The sequence below is a fragment of the Chelonoidis abingdonii genome, chromosome 11 (genome assembly GCF_003597395.2).
Source record: "Chelonoidis abingdonii isolate Lonesome George chromosome 11, CheloAbing_2.0, whole genome shotgun sequence".
Classification (NCBI taxonomy): Eukaryota; Metazoa; Chordata; order Testudines; family Testudinidae; genus Chelonoidis; species Chelonoidis abingdonii.
In genome coordinates, this window is record NC_133779.1 from 46,765,576 (window position 1) to 46,785,609 (window position 20,034).

Genomic DNA, 20,034 nt, shown 5'->3' on the forward strand with positions numbered 1-20,034 from the left:
TCTTCACCCACTTTGTCTGGTCCATGATTTCTCCCCCTGCTGTGCCCACTGCCCTGGGGGCCATGGTGTGTGTAGCAGGGCCGGGAATATATTGTGGGCAGCAGCAGTTGAGGGGTCAGCCGGAGCCAGGGTGCACCGAAGCTCCAACCATGTGCCGGATCCGAGCCATCCCAGCACTCACCTGCCTCTCCTCTGCTGCCAGTTCCCCCTGAAGACCCGGTGATCGACGGGGCCCCCGAGATCCTGCTGCGGGCAGGCACCCCATACAACCTGACATGCCGGGCTCGCAGCGCCAAGCCCGCTGCCACCATCATCTGGTTCCGGGACGGGCTGCAGCAGGAAGACGCCAGCACCAGCACGGTACAGAGCCCACCCCGCCTGGCCTTTGCCATTCCCCACGAGCTAGAAGATGCTGAGGGTGGGGAGAGAAGGCAGGTGGATCCCTCCTCCCCTGGGGAGGTGGAGCGGGGTGGCTGGCTCCGTTCGAAACTCCTGCAGGAAGGACACAGGAGAGCAGCCCGTGCAGGGCACAGCCTGCGCCACTCAGAATCCTGGGCCCTTTTTCTCCCCCATCCACGAAACAAGTTGGAGAAGTCTCAGTCCAGCCTAAGGGAGCAAACAGTGACCACCTGTCCCCACTGGCCCTCGTTAGCTGTTGGCCCTCGTTAGCACGTGGCCATGGAGGCTCAGCTCCCCTCCCACCCTGGAGGCGGATGTCCCACTGGGAATACTGGGGTATCTCATCCCTCCCACTGTGCCTGCTCTGGGTGCGTGCAGATGGCTCGCGCCCCAGGGCTATCACCAGATCCTTGTTAATTCCTGGAAGGAAGCACCGTCTCTGTCCCCTCCCACTACTTCTTTAATTGCTTTGATTAGTTTTCCTTTCCCCTGAGAGAGCCAGGTGCGCTTTCCAAGAGCACTTGAGAGCCACATGTCCCGCTCATTAATCCCCACGCGGTTTATGGTGCGAGAACATGAATCCCGATGAATTTGTGGGGCATTTTATGGGCATGTCACAGGCTATTCGGGGAGTGCCACTCCAGATGAATTCAGAAACCATTCACTGCAGTATTAGCACTCGCCAGCCTGGCTCCAACCCCCTGGGGAAGTCCGGTCCACCGAGATTCTCCCCAGCAGTGGCATCATCAGAGAGTTTGGGGTTGGTTTTCTTCAGTGAGAGAGTACAGTCTAGTGGTTACAGCAAGACACCGGGGTCGTCTCCCCGCCTTGAGAGGGGAGTGATGTCTAGTGGTTAGAGTGGGTGGGGACTGGGAGCCAGGACTCTTGGGTTCTCTACCCAGCTCTGGGAAGGGAATAGGGTCTAGTGGTTAGAGCAGGTTGGGACAAGGAGCCAGGATTCCTGGGTTTTATTCTCAGATCTGAGAGAGGAGTGGGATCTAGTGGTTAGAGTTGGCATAGGATTTCTGGGTTCTTTCACCAACTGTAGAAGGGAGTGCTGTCTAGCGGTTAGAGCAGTGAATTATAACAGGATTCCTGGGTTCTCTTCCTGACTCTGGCTGGGAATGGGGTCTAGTGGTTAGAGCAGTGAAATAGAAATTAGGGCTCTAGGTTCTTTTCCCAGGCCTGGACTGGAGCCTAAATCTGGTGGTCAGAGCTGGGGGAAGGGAGTCTGGGCTCATGGACTCCATGCCTGGCTCTGCCCTGACACGCCGTGTGGTCTTGTGCATGTCCCTTGCCCTCTAAGTTTCTCCACCTGGGCAATAGGAAAGAATAACACCAAGCGCCCCCATTCTGTCAGCCCTGTTGTTTGATCTTCCCCGTGGGCAGGAAGTGTTAGCAGACGGCAAGAGAGAAACCACGGTCAGCCAGCTCCTCATCAACCCCACAGACGCAGACATCGGGCGGGTCTTCGTCTGCCGGAGCACCAACGACGCCGTCCCGGCCGGCAAGGAGACCTCTGTCAAGCTGAACGTGCACCGTGAGTCCAGCTCCCGCCCCGCTGCTGGGCTCCAAGGCCCAGCTGGACAGCACGTGCAGGAGCGATGGGAACGGAGCCTGGTTCCCCAACTCCCCTCCCCTTGTTAGTTACACCCGTGTGCAGCGGGTGCAGAACACTGCCATTTACACCCACTGGGGTAAATGACCAGGTGAGGGGCCAGGGACAGCCCCAGGAGGCCATGTCTGCATTGGGCAAGGGAGCCACCCCAGGGCACTGATCACATCCAGTGCTTGGTTCATAGATAGACGGGATGTGTAGGAGGATGGATAGATAGGTAGATAAAGGGGGTGTGTGCAGATGGATGGATGGATGACGGGGGTGTGGGTTTGGATGGAAGAGAGGTGGTGTATGGGGATGGAGGGGTGATAGAGAAGGGATGTCTGGGGATGGAGGGACACAGATGGGGCATCTATGGATGGATGGATAGAGGGGGGTATCTGGGATGGTGGATGGATGGATGGACAGATGGGGTCTCTGGGGATGGAGGGACAGAGATGAGGTGTTGGGGGGTGGAGGATGGATGGACAGAGAGCGGGTGTCCGGGGATGGATAGATAATTGCTGTGCCAGGTTCTCGGGGTCACAAGCTCAAGCTACCTTTGGGTGCCAGAACGTCTTGTCTCTGCACACAAGTGGCTGGACCCAGCTGGGCAGTGCCATGGCATAGGGTTGGAAGGGACGCTCACGCTGACAGCCAGTCCCATGGCGTAGATTGGGGAAGGACGCTCCTGCTGGTGGCCAGTCCTGTGGCATAGGATGGGGAGGGACGCTCATGCTGGCGGCAGGTCCTGTGGCATAGGGCGGGAAGGGAGGCTCCCGCTGGCGGCCAGTCCCGTGGCATAGGGCGGGGAGGGACACTCACGCTGGCGGCCAGTCCCGTGGCGTAGGGCGGGGAGGGATGCTCACGCTGGCGGCCAGTCCCGCGGCATAGGGCAGGAAGGGATGCTCACGCTGGCACTGCCTGGCTGCACCTGGCTCCAGGGTGGATGGAGGAGCTCCGATTGTCCTAGGTTTGGAATCCACCTGAGATGGGGCGCAGGACTGGGACTCAGGGGGTCTCCAGCTCAGCCACTGATCGGCTTGGCCAAGTCTCTGCCGGCCACCCGTGGCGCAGGGATGGCGCTGACCTGCCGTGCGGGGCTGGCTCTGCCCAGCGTTCGCCACTCAGGATTTCCCAGCTGGGTCTGTGCAGCCCGGCACTGACACCCAGTGGCAGCTGTGGGGAATCACAGCTCTCACGGGACCCGAGTGCAGCACTGACCGGAGGAGGCTGATCCACAAACTGTCCATTGAGCTTCTCCTGCAGCTGCCCCCGGCCCTGCTGTCCTCAGGGGAGAGACACTGAACTGCGACCCTGCCCGCCGGTTCGTGGGGTCAGCGGGGTCACGGCCAGAAAGGACCTTTGGGACTGGCCAGCCTGGACCTCCTGCAGAGCTCACCAGACCCAGCCCAGCGTCTGAGTGAGCCAGGCCTGGCCTGTGGACAGAGACACCCAGCGTTGATTTAAAGACCCCTGCCCCAGCCAGGGAAAATCCACCCTGTTGCTCACTGGGCTGGCAGAACAAGCAGCTCCCTGCACCCGGCTCCACCCGGGGGCCTTTTCTGTCCCCGAGTCAGTTTTTTTCCCGGGCGTTGTGCCAGTGACGAGTGTCTCTGTCTCTCCCTGGTAGATCCCCCCACGGTCACCCTCTCCATCCAGCCCCAGACGGTGCAGGAAGGCGAGCGGGTCGTCTTCACCTGCGTGGCCACTGCCAACCCGGAGATCAGAGGCTACAGGTGAGGGGTGCGGGTGGAACCAGCTGGGATACAATTAAAGGGAAGGTTCTGGGCCAACCTGCTCCTGAATCCAGGCTCCCGCTAGCATCACAGCACTTGGCCTCAGCCCCTGGTGCCTCAACTCTGCCCCATGGATTTGAACCATTGACTGATGGGTTACACAGCTCCACAGCCCATCATCAACCCACTGAGCCACCTCCCTCCTGTGTCTTGTTATGTCTGCCCTCCCCTTCCCCCAAGAAGGAGGAGCCTATCATGTCTGTCCTCCCCCCCCCCCCCGAGGTGAGGGAGTCTCTCATTGTCTGCATTCCCTCCCCCGCAGGTGGGCCAAAGGTGGCGTGATCATCGAAGAAGCCAAGGACAGCAAGTACGAGACGCAGGTGGATTATTCCTTTTTCACGGAGCCCGTCTCGTGCGAGGTGCACAATGATGTGGGAAGCACCAACGTCAGCACTCTGGTGGACGTGCACTGTGAGTGCCATGGGAGGCAATGCGCCCCACTGCTTGGCCTGGGCAGAGACGAGATGGGGCTGTGGCGGCTGGAAGGGGGGGTTCTGCAGGGAGGCGGCTGAGCACAGGCAGAGCCTGGGGTGCTCATTGGCTCCCCAGTTACCAGCCAGCCTAGTGGAGTGTCACCTGAATGCCAAGCCTGGCCCTGAGCACACAGAAAACACGGCCAGTGGTAGGACTCGAACGCGGGATCGTTAGCACCAAGGGCTCAGACCATCTCGCTGCCTAAGCCTCTCAAGCTGTGCCTAAGCAGTCAGCAGCTGCAGGCTAGTGGGAGCCCTGAGCGCACAGGGACACATGGGGCATCTCACACATAAGCCTTGAGCACACCAGGACACACGCGGGGGGGACACGCACAAACAAGCCATGAACACACGTGCACACACACGGACACGCTCACACACGAGCCTTGAGCGCTCCAGGGCACATGCGGGGACACGCACAAACAAGCCATGAACACATGCACACACACGGACATGCTCACACACAAGCCTTGAGCACACCAGGACACACGCGGGGACACACACAAACAAGCCATGAACACACGTGCGCACACACAGACTTGTGTGTGAGCGTGTCTTAAGCACACCAGGACACGTGGAGAGACACATAAACAAGCCATGAACACACGTGCACACACACGGACATGCACACACATGAGCCTTGAGCACAGACATGCACGCATGGGGCATGCACACACACACAAGCCATAAGTACGTGCCGTCACACACACAAGAACACACACGAGCCATGAGCACACACACACATACACACGTGGACACAGACATAAGCCGTGAGCACACACACTCAGGGACGGACACACAGATGAACCACAAGCACTGGGATGAACACACGCGGGGACACATACTCACATGAGCCATGAGCACACCTGGATACACCCCCAGGAACACCCCCACGCATGCAGGGCCGCTGACGTCTCCTCTCTTGCAGTTGCCCCTCGGATCGTGGTGGATCCCAAGCCCACAACCACCGACATCGGCTCAGATGTGACGCTGACATGCGTGTGGGCCGGCAACCCCCCGCTGACCCTCACCTGGACCAAAAAGGAATCCAACATGGTAATTCTCCTCCCAGCACCCCATGGCCCAGGGGCTCACCTGGCCCGTTCCCCATGAGAGGGAGGCGGGTGCTAGCGATGGTGGGTCTCCGCACGCGCCTCCCTCTCATGCTCCACCCTGTGTTTGTGCCCAGGTGCTGAGCAACAGCAACCAGCTCTACCTGAAATCGGTGACCCAGGCTGACGCCGGGCAGTACATCTGCAAAGCCATCGTGCCCAGGATCGGCGTGGGCGAGCGGGAGGTCACCCTCTTTGTCAACGGTGAGGCCCTCTGCCCATGGCATTGGGGAGCAGGCTGTACCCTGGTGTTCACATCCACAGTACCCAGGGATTCATACCCACAGCTTGGTACCCTGGGCACGATGCCCCAGTATTCAGACCCATTACTTGGTACTCTGGGCACAATGCCCCAGTATTCATGCCCATGGCTGGTACCCCGGCACAGTAACCCAGTATTCAGACCCATGACTTGGTACCCCGGCACAGTACCCCAGTATTCATACTCACAGCTTGGTATCCTGGGCACAGTACCTTGCTATTCAAACCCACAACTTGGTACCTTGGGCACAATGCCCAGTATTCATACCCATTACTTGGTACTCTGGCACAGTCCCCCAGTATTTGTGTCCATGACAGGTACCCCGGCACAGTGCCCCAGTATTTGTGCCCACGGCTGTTACCCCTGGCGCAGTGCCCCAGTATTTGTGCCCACGGCTGGTACCCCTGGCACAGTGCCCCGTGCTTGGGACGCTTTGTCTCTCAGATCCCTGCAGCATGACATCCTGTCTCCTACTCCCTCCAGGGATGCTCACCCCAGCCTGCTGCAGCTCCCCGTTCTCGTTAACTAACGAGCCTGGTGACAGCCATGGGGTGTCCGCTCTGTCCCAGGCAGTCTCTGGCTAACGGTGCCTGGTTTAAGCTGCTGTTTCTCTCCCCTCGCAGGCCCCCCGATCATCTCGAGCGAGGCTCTTCAGTACGCAGTGCGCGGTGACCGCGGGAAAGTGGAGTGTTTCATCGGGAGCACGCCAACCCCAGACCGCATTGTGAGTGCTCTCCTCGGGGGGGAGGGGCTCACCACAGGGGGTAGGAAGCGGGGCAACCCGGCCTGGGCTGGGGACCCTCCAACTAACACACCAGGACAGCATCAGCTTCCTGCCTAACCAGGCCCTCGTCACCATGGCCCCCGTGCTTCTCAACGCCCCCTGGGCTGAGGAGGTGTGCCTGGTGCCTGTGCCAGAGAATGGAACCGGCTGGAGCGAAGCCAGTTTATGCACCAACGGCTTCACCAATCCACACTCGCCAGAGTTAGGAACTGCCAGATGTTTGCTCTGCAGTGGGGAGCTGTCCCACGGTCCCTGGCTCTGCTGCCGGAAGAAGGCATGCTGAGAGATTTGGGAAGGACAGTGGTGGCTGGGCTTATCTGTGTCCACCTTGGTTCTAAGCACGGTCAGGCTGGAGAGGCCCTTAGCACAGATGCAAGCTGCCTGGTGCATGCGGACATGAGATGAGCTGCAGTCCTTGAGGGGCTACGAATTTAGCATGGTCAATTTCTCCAGTATGGACTAGCCTAAATTTAATCAGTCATCATGTTGTCCTTGGAGTTTATGCTGTGACAGCCCCGTGGGTAAATCTGAAGCATGAGTCACCACGGGTTGAGACACTGGACCAGGTGGGACCCATCTGTGGGCTCATAAACCTTGCTATACCCTCCAGCCACTAGAGGGAAACAGAGAGTCGCGTTGGCATCAATAACGTGGGAGCTGGTTGGAAAATGGAATTTTTGTTCCGTGGGAAGTTCTGAACTTCCCCAAATTAATTTTTGTTCAGAACTGTAACAAAAAGTTGACATTTTGAAATTTGGTATAGAATGAAATTTCCCCCAAATTTCTCATTGAAACCGTTGAGATGTTTCATTTTGATAAGGCAAAACCGTTTGGTTCTAATAATGTCAATTCTTTTCAACTTGGATATCATATTAAAATAATAAATACAATATCTATTATCTCCAATATAAATACAATACAGTAGAGCTCCTGTTTAGTGAACTAATGGAGGATTGAGGAATTCATAACATCGAAAAGCTCATAAAATTGAACATCTCAAATTTGAGGGTGATTCGGTACATATGTTAATTTATTAATTGTTCAGTGATTGTGTACATAATGAGCGGTAACTGATGGGTTAAGTGTGCTGGATTTTCCTTTATTTGAGAAAAATGCAGCTCTTCTTTGGAGTTGCTAAATCTCTCAGACTTTTCAAACCTCTACAGTTGCTTGAACGTTAGCTGATGGATTGCAGTTGCATTCAGTAGCAGAAAGATGGTTCTTGTAAGCCATCATTCATAAGGTTGATGTTCCTAAAACTGAGGTTCTGCTGTTCACAAATATAATATACTATTAACATTAATATTTCACTATAAAATACAAGTTGAACCAAAATGAATCAAAGTGATGCATTCAAAACGGAACCTTTCGATGTTATGGAAATAAGAATGTTGAAATGATTTATCCACTCTGATGAAATTGACAGGTTCCTGGGAAATATTTCAATTTTGCCCAAACTGCGTTTCTGGTCAGTCAAAAATTTTCAGACCCGTTCTAATTGCACTTGGATATGGCGGCATTGGCTGTGTTGGAGAAGGAAGGGGAGGCTGGCAGAAAAAGGAGGGTGGAATTAGGCCAGAACGGAGGGGTAGTAACAAGCATTGGACATTTGGAGTCAGGGTGTGCAGTTCCCGGAACCCCACCCCTGCTGTATGCTCCCAGCAAACCATCTTTCCCCCGTCACAGCTGTGTTTATTGTTTCATTGCAGTCTTAGGCCGGCTGCATCTCTTTCCCCTTCCCCCTTGGCTGTAAACTGTTAATTGCAAGAGCAGTCGTTGGGTGAGACAGGCACTCGTGTTGACCTTGGCTTTGCTTTGGAATGGGTCATTGGCCAACCTATGGCCAGATCCTGGGTGGAGGGAAGGGAATGTGATGGCTCTACTCAGGTCTGGTCAGAGCTGGTGCTTTGGAATGGAGAGAGCGAAGGAATGACGTGATGCAGGAAACAAAGAAACTGCAGTTTACACAGACAGAAACACTAGCCATCAGCAGCCTGAAGCGAGGTCCTGTTCCAGTTTCACACGAGCACACCCCCTCGTGGGGACACCATGACTTGACTTGTCGTGTGGCTGCAGCGTAGGCTAAGGGAGAGGACCTGGCTGGCAGCGTCTCTTTAAAAAACCCAGCCTCGTTACCGCACCATTAAAGCAGCTCAATTGATAAATAAACACCGCGGCAGGGAAGGCTTCAGTGCAGCCGCCTAAGGTGACCGTGGCTGTACGGCGCGCCCGGGGCATGCTCCGGTCCTGCTTGTGCCGGGGAAGTTACAATGGCCTGTGGGATCGTGGGTGTGTGAAACGTTTATTGCACCATGGCCCTGGGGCGAGCTGTGGGGCTGCAGCAACCGCCTGCATTGGGCTGTTTCCTGAGCTGAATTTGTCTTGGAGCTCGGCAGTGTTAACACTGCTCACATATCGCTGTTTGCTCTGTCTGCATCGCTCCGTCAGTCTCGCCCTCCCTGTCTCTTCTGTTCTTTCACAGCCGTTTGTCTCCGCTCCTGTCTCATCTGCCTGTCGTCTGTCTGTCTGTCCCCATGCGCGCCCATCTACTGCCTGTCTTCTGTCTGTCTGTCCCCATGCGCGCCCATCTACTGCCTGTCTTCTGTCTGTCTGTCCCCAAACGCGCCCATCTAGCGCCTGTCTTCTGTCTGTCTGTCCCCAAACGTGCCCATCTACCGCCTGTCTTCTGTCTGTCTGTCTGTCCCCAAACGCGCCCATCTAGCGCCTGTCTTCTGTCTGTCTGTCCCCAAACGTGCCCATCTACCGCCTGTCTTCTGTCTGTCTGTCTGTCCCCAAACGCGCCCATCTAGCGCCTGTCTTCTGTCTGTCTGTCCCCAAACGTGCCCATCTACCGCCTGTCTTCTGTCTGTCTGTCTGTCCCCAAACGCGCCCATCTAGCGCCTGTCTTCTGTCTGTCTGTCCCCAAACGTGCCCATCTACCGCCTGTCTTCTGTCTGTCTGTCTGTCCCCAAACGCGCCCATCTAGCGCCTGTCTTCTGTCTGTCTGTCCCCAAACGTGCCCATCTACCGCCTGTCTTCTGTCTGTCTGTCTGTCCCCAAACGCGCCCATCTAGCGCCTGTCTTCTGTCTGTCTGTCCCCAAACGTGCCCATCTACCGCCTGTCTTCTGTCTGTCTGTCTGTCCCCAAACGCGCCCATCTAGCGCCTGTCTTCTGTCTGTCTGTCCCCAAACGTGCCCATCTACCGCCTGTCTTCTGTCTGTCTGTCTGTCCCCAAACGCGCCCATCTAGCGCCTGTCTTCTGTCTGTCTGTCCCCAAACGTGCCCATCTACCGCCTGTCTTCTGTCTGTCTGTCTGTCCCCAAACGCGCCCATCTAGCGCCTGTCTTCTGTCTGTCTGTCCCCAAACGTGCCCATCTACCGCCTGTCTTCTGTCTGTCTGTCTGTCCCCAAACGCGCCCATCTAGCGCCTGTCTTCTGTCTGTCTGTCCCCAAACGTGCCCATCTACCGCCTGTCTTCTGTCTGTCTGTCTGTCCCCAAACGCGCCCATCTAGCGCCTGTCTTCTGTCTGTCTGTCCCCAAACGTGCCCATCTACCGCCTGTCTTCTGTCTGTCTGTCTGTCCCCAAACGCGCCCATCTAGCGCCTGTCTTCTGTCTGTCTGTCCCCAAACGTGCCCATCTACCGCCTGTCTTCTGTCTGTCTGTCTGTCCCCAAACGCGCCCATCTAGCGCCTGTCTTCTGTCTGTCTGTCCCCAAACGTGCCCATCTACCGCCTGTCTTCTGTCTGTCTGTCTGTCCCCAAACGCGCCCATCTAGCGCCTGTCTTCTGTCTGTCTGTCCCCAAACGTGCCCATCTACCGCCTGTCTTCTGTCTGTCTGTCTGTCCCCAAACGCGCCCATCTAGCGCCTGTCTTCTGTCTGTCTGTCCCCAAACGTGCCCATCTACCGCCTGTCTTCTGTCTGTCTGTCTGTCCCCAAACGCGCCCATCTAGCGCCTGTCTTCTGTCTGTCTGTCCCCAAACGTGCCCATCTACCGCCTGTCTTCTGTCTGTCTGTCTGTCCCCAAACGCGCCCATCTAGCGCCTGTCTTCTGTCTGTCTGTCCCCAAACGTGCCCATCTACCGCCTGTCTTCTGTCTGTCTGTCCTCAAACGCGCCCATCTACCCGCCTGTCTTCTGTCTGTCTGTCCCCATGCGCCCCCATCTACCCACCTGTCTTCTGTCTGTCCCCATGCACGCCCATCAACCGCTTGTCTTCTGTCTGTCCCCAAACGCGCCCATCTACCCGCCTGTCTTCTGTCTCTCTGTCCCCAAACATGCCCACCTAGCCGCCTGTCTTCTGTCTGTCTGTCCCCAAACGCGCCCACCTAGCTATCTGTCTTCTGTCTCTCTGTCCCCAAACGCGCCCATCTACCCTCCTGTCTTCTGTCCGTCTGTCCCCAAACGCGCCCATCCACCCTCCTGTCTTCTGTCTGTCTCCAAACGCGCCCATCTACCCGCCAGTCTTCTGTCTGTCTGTCCCCAAACGCACTCATCCACCCGCCTGTCTTCTGTCTGTCTTTCCCTCTACAGATCTATCTGTCTATCCAGATAGCTCCATACACTGCCATATATCTATCTGTTTGTCCATCTATCCCCATATACACCCGTCTAACTGGCCCTGGACACACCCATCTATCTACCCATCGATCTGTTGACAGAGCCCTGTGCCCCCTCCGTTATCCCCAAGTTGCAGGTGATGGCTGAATGGAGGAATCTCACCATGATCCTTCCACACACCCGTTCGGTTTGGGACAGGAACTGAAGGGGACGATCGTATCCTACTGGAGCCGCAGGGGGCTGGTGGGCTGTAGTGACCCAGCTGGGATTTGGCCCGAATGCTCGGGTTCTCCGGGGCTTAGAGGAAGTATGATGGAGCAGGAGCTCTCGGCCCCAGGTGCTAACCAGACCTTTCTCCCTTTCGCATGCCCCGCCCGGCGATAGGCCTGGGCCTGGAAGGAGAACATCCTGGAAGCTGGCACGCTGGAGCGCTACACGGTGGAGAGAACCAACACGGGTAGTGGGGTCCTCTCCACCCTGACCATCAACAACGTGATGGAGGCCGATTTCCAGACCCGCTACAACTGCACGGCCTGGAACAGCTTTGGGCCAGGGACGGCCATCATCCAGCTAGAGGAGAAAGGTAGGGGGGCACGGGGCGACGCAATCAGGGCACAGCAGGGACAGAGCTAGAGGGAGCCAGGTGCCTGGGATTAACTCCCAGATCTGGGAGGGGAGTGGGGTCTAGCAGTTAGCGCACAGTGGGCAGGATACCTGGGTTCTATCCTCAGCTCTGGGAGGGAGAGGGAGGGGTCTAGTGGTTAGTTCATGGGGGAAGGGCAGGACGCCTGGGTTCTATCCCAAGTTCTGTGAGGGACTTGTGCCTAGTGGTTAGAGTGGGACCCAGGATCTAGTCACAGCTCTAGGAGGGGAGCATGAACCAGGTTTACAGCAGATCAGGAATGGGGAGCTCTGTGTTCCCTTCCCAGCTCTGGGGGACAGTGTTGTCTGATGGTTAGAGCAGGAGGCTGGGTAGGTTCCTTGTTTCTCTGCCACTGACAGTGTGAGACCTTGGGCAGCTCTCTCCCCCACTCCGTGCCTCAGTTTCCCCCTTGGGGGAGCAGGGCTAACGATACCAACCTGGCGGGTTGTGCAGTGAGCCTGTCACAATTGCCAGGCACTTTGCCACCCCCAGTGACCTGCACTAAGGGCCATGGGAAACCCTCCCTTCCCTTGAAACCAAGACCCAGAAGAGACAGACATCACAGCCTGGGCAGCACCACCCCATGCTGCTGGGACCTCCCAGCCTAGGAGGGGATCCTGCTCCATCTAGGGGCAGGCAGGGGCTAAGGGGCAAGGATGGACGGGCTAGGGAGGGGGCAACGCAGCTCCCCCAGCTAACCCACCCCCATGCCCCCTGCAGAAGTCCTGCCTGTGGGCATCATTGCCGGAGCCACCATCGGGGCCGGCATCCTCCTCATCTTCTTCCTCGTCGCCCTGGTCTGCTTCCTCTACCGGCGCCGCAAAGGAAGTGAGTGCAGGGGAGGGTGGAAGAATTCCCGGGAACCCTCTTCAACTCAGCCTGGAGGCTAGGAAGGAGGGGAACAGCTTCAGACTGCCCTAGCCGGCACTACCAGCCATTCAAGGGACAGGCAGGGATAGGACCAAGCAGCTGTGTGGTCTATAGGCGCCACAGCTGGATGCATCCCCCCCCCACACACACACACTGTGCCAGTCTGAGGGCTGATGTCCCCTCACCCCAAGCCCAGGACGGAGCATGAGGCCCACAAGCAGCTTCGTCCACTGGGGGTGCCCCTTGGAACGCCCGCGCCACCAGTAAGCAACGGGAATGGCCACGGCTCCTTGGCGCCGGGTGCTGGGCATAGGCAGGTGCCCACGGTGCCAGGTGTTGGGGCCAGGAGCAGCTTGAAGGGGGAAAGCCTTGCTACAGGGGGATGCTTCCTCTGGGCCCATGGGGTCCCTGGCCAAGGTCCCGTCCCAGCAGGGGGGACTGGCGGCTTTGGGGGCTTCCTAGGAAGGAGGCCAGTTTCTCCAGGCCGGGGGAAGGGTGAGTCCAGGGCCCCTGACAGCCAGGGCTCTGGGCTGGGGTCTCCAGCTAGGAGAGGCCGGAGTGCAGCTGGCAGAGCCCCCCGTCCATCCGTCCATCCGTGTTTCTCACAGGCCGCAAGGACGTGACCCTGCGCAAGCTGGACATCAAGGTGGAGACGGTGAACCGGGAGCCCCTGACGCTGCATGCGGACCGCGAGGAGGACACGGCCAGCGTCTCCACAGCAACTCGCGTCATGAAGGCCATCTACTCGGTGAGGGCCCCCCAGGGCCCCAGAACGAGCCCAGCAGCACAACAGAGCGAGACAATTCACTACTGCTCAGGGCACCTGTGGGACCGAGAGTGTGTTAGTGGCTGGAGTGGTGAAGAAGGCGGCTGGGAGCCAGGACATCTGGGTTCCCTCCCTGGGACTGGGAGTGTGGTCTGGGGATTAGAACAGGGAGGCAGGACTCCTGGGTTCTGGGGTCTCCTAGCTGCACCCTTCACAAGAGGGAGACCAGCCTGGCACCCATCAGACAGTCCAGCCATGCCCCATGGAGCCATCCACGTCTAGCCACCCTGGGCTGTAGCCGCTGCGCGTGCCCCCGAGGGCCGGGGTGGGCAGTGTAACTCCATGATGCTTTGTCTCTGTGATCCATAGGGGTCGATGACGCTATTGCTGGCTCTGTCCTTTAGCTCAAGCAGTAGCAACTCAGGTGTTAACTTTCAAAGGTCCCAGGTTTGATCCCTGGTGCTGCCGACCCAGAGTACAGGACTTGGACTCCTGGGTTCTCTACTGATCTGTGAAGGGAGTGTGGGCTAGTAGTTAGAATAGGGAGCCTAGATTCCTGGGTCCCATTCTCAGCTGGTTACATCAGTGCCCCCCAGAGTGTGGGGAGGAGCCACAGACTGGGATGACTTGGGGGCTGGGGAGCCAAGCGGCCGGTGGGCTAAGGCAGAGCCACGGCGGGGAAGCTGATGGGCCCCTTTTCCATCTCCCTCGACAGTCGTTCAAGGACGACGTGGACCTGAAGCAGGATATGCGGTGCGACACCATCGACACGCGGGAGGAGTACGAACTCAAGGTCTGGCACTGCCCCCCCGCAGACTCCTGTCGGCTGAGTGTGCAACGGAGCGTGTGCGCTTGGGCAGGGGAAAGCGGAGTGCGGGGGAGTGATGGTGCCAAGCTGCCTGAGCGCACTAGCGACTGTGCTTGCGTGCGAAGGGTTGTGTGATGGTGTGTGCACGTCAGCAACTCTGTGTGTGGATGGGATTACATGTGTCTCTCTCCTGGGAGTGAGAGCCAGGACTCCTGGATTCTTTTCCGAGCTCTGGGTGGGAAGGGAGTGGGGTCTAGTGGATAGAGCAGGGGACTGGGAGTCAGGACTCCTGGGTTCTTTGCCCAGCTCTGCCCCTGGAATATTCCACAGGCACCCAGAGCTTTGCCCTGCCCCATGTGAGTGCCCTGGTGCTGCCTGAACCTGCCCCTCTCCTTTCCCCTTCCAGGACCCAACCAATGGCTACTACAACGTTCGTGCCCACGAGGACCGTCCGCCCTCCCGCACCGTGCTCTACGCTGACTACCGCACCCCGGGCCCCGCTCGCTACGACATGCGCCCCTCCTCCCGCCTCTCCCACTCCAGCGGCTATGTCCAGCTGAACACCTATAGCCGGGGCCCCGCGTCGGACTACACCACCGAGCCAGCCCCGGGGCCCCCGCCGGGCACTGCCACGGGCGAGACGGCCAGCCAGCTCTCCTACGAGAACTACGGTGGCCACGCCGCCTTCCCACCCAGCGCCGGCTACGCCACCTATCGCCTGGGCTACAGCCAGCCCCCCCCGCCCACCCTGGACCGCGCCCCCTACGACGCCTACGACCCCATGGGCAAGTACGCCAGCGCCACCCGCTTTTCCTACACCTCCCAGCACTCGGACTACGGGCAACGGTTCCAGCAGCGGATGCAGACTCACGTCTGAAGAACCTGGGGGCTGTGGGGGGACAATCCTCATTGGACACATAAGGGGGGGTCACAGGTACTTTGTGACTGTCCTCTGATATTCAGGGGCTTTTCCTGAACCCCCCACGTCCACCCCTCCAGCAGCAGGATTCTCAGCCTGCCCGGCGACTGCACCCCTAACCGCCTGGATTCAGGGGACCCTGGCATCTGGCTGACTCTGGGGACCCTCTTCCCCTATATCTGAGCTTCCATCCAGCCACCTATCATGTTGTCTTTGTTCGTTCTTTTCAGCCCATGTTTCGAGGGGCCAGTGCCCTCCCCGACTGGAAGGAAAACCAATTTTTGAGGGGCTGGGGAGCCTCACCCCCACCCCTGCCCTGCTCACGTGTGGCTGGAGGCTGGAGAAAGCGTGTTGGTAGCTGCAGGGGGGGAGATTCCCTCCCATGGCCTGGATCTGGAAACTTGCCCCTGGCCACGCTGGGGAGACCCGATTTCTTTGCCACGCGTCGGATCTTTGAGGGGAGACGGGCCAAGAGCTGAACTCCGCCCGGGTGAAAGGTTGTGACAACAAGGGCAGGGAGGGTTGTGGGGCAGCGGAGGACCAAGCGGCGGCTGGGGGTGGCTGAAGGCAGGCGAGGCTGTGCATTGCCCAGGGGCCGTGGGATCCCTGGGGTCTGCAACAGGCTCCTCACAGCTCGGCCGTTGGAGGCAGAGAGTCGTGCCGTCTCCGGCTCCCAGGGCATGATGGGTCTCGCCACAGGGGGCACAGCGCTCTAGATGTGAACACGCCCGGGCGGGGGGCTGGTGCCTGTCGGCCGGCAGGCCGGCTAACCCTGCAGCCAGCCTCCGAGTGGGCAAAGGGCTTTAATCCCACCTCAGCGCCCATTGCTCAGCGCCTGGCAGGACCGGCCCTAATGTGGAAGACTAACCTGGAGCAGCAGCTTTTGATCTAGGCCATACCTGGGACCCCCATCCAATACCAGGACCCCCTATTCTAGAGTAGGGTCCCATGTCCAATACCGGGACCTCCTATACAAATCCTCCCTCTTCCATACTGGGACGCCCCCTACAGTACAGGTACTCCCTACCCTATCCCTTTCCCATATTGGGATCCCTCCTGCCCCACTTAGCAATATGGGCAGGGTGAAATGCTCGTGACCCCTACGTTGCGAATCCCTGACCTAGATGGTGCTGCTGGCCCTAGGGAGAAAGGTCAGCCCCACACCCGAGTGCTTCCATTCACGACAGCACAAGCCAGACCCCGGCCAGTCCGGTGTCTCTCAGGGTGGCCGGATCCCTTACCGCTTGCACCCGAAATTGGATCCCTCCTCCACATGGCGTTCCTCTTCAAAAGAAAGCAGGGGTCCCCGATCTCTCCTCCAGTACCCCGTCCGTCCAGGGCCGAGCTGACTCCGTCCCCCCATCCCTAGCACTTTGAATACGTTTCTTTGGGTTTATGTTGGGTTTTTTTATATATATATTTTATATGGGGGGGGTTGATTGGTTGGTTGGTTTTTTTCCTCCGAAAGGACCAATTGGAATCCTGCCTCTTCCACCATTTCCTGTGCCTTGAACTTCAGCTTTATTTGACCCGTCAGCGTTCGCTTGCGCGGTGGAACCGAGCGAAGGGGGCAGGAGCGCTGGCAGGGCAAAATGTTTTAGGGGCTGGTGGCACCCTGGGGTGGGGAAGCTGGAGGCTCATGTCTCCCCCTAGTGTCTGGCACCGGCCACTACAACAGCCTGTCCCCGAGGCCAGGGGAGGAGCTGCCCCTTTAGCCTGAGGCATCAAGAGCTGTGTTTTTAGAGCTGAAGGTCACGAGTTTCATTCCCCGCGGCGGACGCAGTCTCCACTGACAATAGGGGCTTTCCAGGGCTGCCCATTGAGAAATGATGGGGGCCCTTGGATTTCCCAGGGTTGTTAGTTTGGTGGGAGTAAGGGGTATCCTTCAAGCTTCCCAAGTATCCCAGTGAAGCTGCACCCCACTCCTGGAAGGGATTGGGGGGCTCTGTTTTCAAAGCCTGGCAGTGCCATTCCCCAGCCAGGTAGAGGGGGCACTGATGAGCGACACTAGGTCTCGCCCTGCAGTGTGAGCAATGCAAGTCCTAAGCAGCACTGAGCAGGACCCCGGCACCAACCTTCACTGCCCTTTCCACCATTGCTCCATTAGGGAGCAGGACTTGAACCCAGGCCCAACTTCTCCACAGTGACGCCCGGCCCAGCTATCGAACTCTGATCTCCCGCATGGCTGGGTAGAGTACAAAGCCACCAGCCCTGTCTTGCCTGTTTCATCCTAGTATCTACTGGTGTGGCTGGGCCGTTCCCGCCCTGGGCTGCAGCATTTCTGGATCTTTTCCTGTGACCTTGCAGCGTCGGTTTCGTTTGCACAGATCGGGGCCTTGATTTTAAGTACAGATAACACCCTCCCACACCCTTATGTTACAGAGCCATTCAGATACTGTACAGCCGTGAGCCGCGTGGGTTATCAGCACGTCAGCAGAAGGGGTGAGCCGTGGTTATAGCGGCCGCTTGGTCAGCTGGAGCCTATAACAATCTAGACCGGTGGGGTCGCCATTTATTAAAACATCACTTGACCTTTTATTTACCCTGTTTGGAAGCAGCTGGAATTTGGTCGTCTCCCCTGATATGGGCTTTTCCTGCCCTATGTATGGGACTTATCCAGCGGCCATTAACCTGGCACCTGAGAACTTCACAGTCTTCACTGTGCTTTTCCTCACACCCCCTTGTGAGGCTGGGCAGGGCTGGTCTCTGGGGCACCTGGCACTGGCCACTGTCGGAAGGCAGGACACCGGGCTAGATGGACCCTGGGGCTGACCTCGGATGGCCATTCTTAGGGTCTTAGCCCCATGGTACAGATGGGGAACTGCAGCCCAGAGACCCAGATTTTTACAGGTGTTTTCCTGTAGCTGCACTCAGCATCGCAACGCCTAATTGATTTAGGAACCCAGATCATTTCCAAAGGGGTTTAGGCACTCCAGAGCCTAACCCTCATGGGCAGCTGATGGGACTTTTGCTCCAAAGTACCTAAATCCTTTTGGAAGCTGAGTTTTAGCTCCCAAATGAGTTAGGTGTTGCAAAACTGGGCACAACACTGCCCAGTATCTGGCTCAGTCATGCGCCCTGGGTCAGATGGGAGAACAGAGTTGACTCTGGGTCTACCTGGTCTCAGGATAACAACCTGATCCAGGGACCAGCTCTTACCACGCCACTTTCAGGAGTCACGTTATTTTGAACTTCAGCTCCCCCACCCCTTAGTAATACATTTCTAGCTCTTCTGTTTTTAAAGAAAAGAACCCAGGCTTTAACCACTAGACATCACACTCCTCCCAGCACCTGCAAACATGACCCTGAAAGATTCAGAGAATCAAAAGAACCCAGTTTTTTCCCAGCTCATGATTTGTGGGAGGTCTGATTTGCGATCTGTGAATGGTTGAGATTGGCAGCACAGGCAGTGGGATCTTAATATAAAGTCTGAGCCAAATCTGGCACCGGGGTCCATGACTGGAGCCAGGGGCTGCTGCAGTAGAAATAATAATGACTAATAGTCATCATAAGTAACAAACCAGTGCTGGCTAATTTGCTGGCATGAGTTGGTCATGTGAGAAGGGTTTTTTTTTATATGAATGTATCTAAATATATATTTGATATAAATATCCTGCCAAGCAAATTCTTGAAAGCCAGAAGCACATGTTCTTAATGCTCAGCGGTATATAATTATAGATCAACGCCCCCACAAAACTGCTGCTTTGAGGCAGACAGCTGGCATGGGAAATTTCAGCCCGAAGGGTTAACGTCTGCATGTTCTAAGCAACTGAAAACAGGGTCTTAGAATGGAACGTGTTGGGCAACCTTAACTCTAGGGGGTGCGCCAGGCAGCCTGCAGAGATCGTGGGGTTTGGCTGGGCGTGTGTAGAGGGCCGTGGAAAATGAGGGCAAAGCAATGATTCCTCGAGGGAGAGGGTTGTGTCTGGGAGGGGGAGCTGGGGAAAAGCCGTAGGGTGTAGCGGGTCCTAGAGCTCAAATCCTGAGAGATTTGTTTTTTCGCTTGATCTCAGTCTGGCTTCAGGGTTTGAATGGCCCCTGGATGGCTCCCCCTCGCTTCCCTCTCTTGAGCATTTGTGCTCTGCAGTGTAAACCTGCTTGTGGCTAACTCCAGTTCACGGGGACTGGCTTCCAGGGGCGAGAGCCAGGACGCCTGGGTTCTATTCCCAGCTCTGGAAGGGGAGGGAGGTCTAGTGGTTAGATCAGAGGACTGGGGGTCAGGATTCCTGGGTCCTATTCCTAGCTCCGGGAGGGGAGGGGAGTCTAGTGGTTAGATATGGGGACTGGGAGTCTGGACTCCCAGGGATGGAGTCTAGTAGGTTACAGGAGTCAGGACTCCTGGGTTTTACCTGGTTTGTGTTGGTTTACCTGGTGTAACCCAACCCATGGGGTGTTCTGTCTCCCCCTAGTGGCAGCTTGGCCGCACAACTAGAGATCGAGGCGCCTGCCACAGCTTGGCTACCAGATGAGCTCAGGGCTAGCAGAGGCTCAGGTATCAAGATTCAGAGGTTCCCACGTACAATTCCTGCTGTCGACAGCCCACCCAAGGGTGCGGGATTACAGGCTTAAGCAGGGGTTTGCATGAGTAACTTTAAATTATTTTCAGTCAAATCGGTGCAAGTACTGTGTGTGGAGCAGCCGCTGGGAGCCCAGTTCCCGTGGAATGTCACGGGGAGTTGGGTGCCAAACTCCGTTTGGTTGCTTTGCATCCCCCAACAGAGCCCCCCTTGGGCAGCTGGACGTTGGGAACAGTTCGGCCATGACGGCGCCAGGTTAGCTCAGTGCTGGAAGTCAGCACAGGATACTGCCAGGCGCAGGCAGGTTCCTCTCCATTCGGGACCTCGGTGATGGGTCGGGCGGCGTTCTCTGTCTGCCTTGTCCCACAGCTCTAGAGGGGTCTCGTCAGTTGAGCCCAACACCTAGGCGGTCTTTCCTTTGCATCAGGGCACTGGGGCTGTGGAGAGAAACAGGCCCCGGCAGTCAGGAACAACCCACCCCTTGGTTCAGTTCACTCCCTCTGGTGCTAATTCACAAGCCTTCAC

At 57.4% G+C, this 20,034-nt stretch overlaps 1 protein-coding gene across 1 annotated transcript in view; it reads left to right on the forward strand.

Moving 5' to 3' along the window:
* KIRREL1 (kirre like nephrin family adhesion molecule 1) overlaps window positions 1-15,491 on the forward strand; it is an 83,794-nt gene extending 68,303 nt beyond the window's left edge. Inside the window, exons 4-15 of the mRNA XM_032792241.2 lie at window positions 203-360; window positions 1,789-1,939; window positions 3,630-3,735; window positions 4,058-4,206; window positions 5,197-5,324; window positions 5,458-5,584; window positions 6,266-6,366; window positions 11,371-11,569; window positions 12,350-12,457; window positions 13,108-13,247; window positions 13,981-14,058; window positions 14,480-15,491. Of these exons, the coding sequence (XP_032648132.1) occupies window positions 203-360; window positions 1,789-1,939; window positions 3,630-3,735; window positions 4,058-4,206; window positions 5,197-5,324; window positions 5,458-5,584; window positions 6,266-6,366; window positions 11,371-11,569; window positions 12,350-12,457; window positions 13,108-13,247; window positions 13,981-14,058; window positions 14,480-14,950 (1,916 nt within the window). The 3' untranslated portion in view covers window positions 14,951-15,491. The remainder of the gene's footprint in view (window positions 1-202; window positions 361-1,788; window positions 1,940-3,629; window positions 3,736-4,057; window positions 4,207-5,196; window positions 5,325-5,457; window positions 5,585-6,265; window positions 6,367-11,370; window positions 11,570-12,349; window positions 12,458-13,107; window positions 13,248-13,980; window positions 14,059-14,479) is intronic.
* The last annotated feature ends 4,543 nt before the right edge of the window (window positions 15,492-20,034 follow it).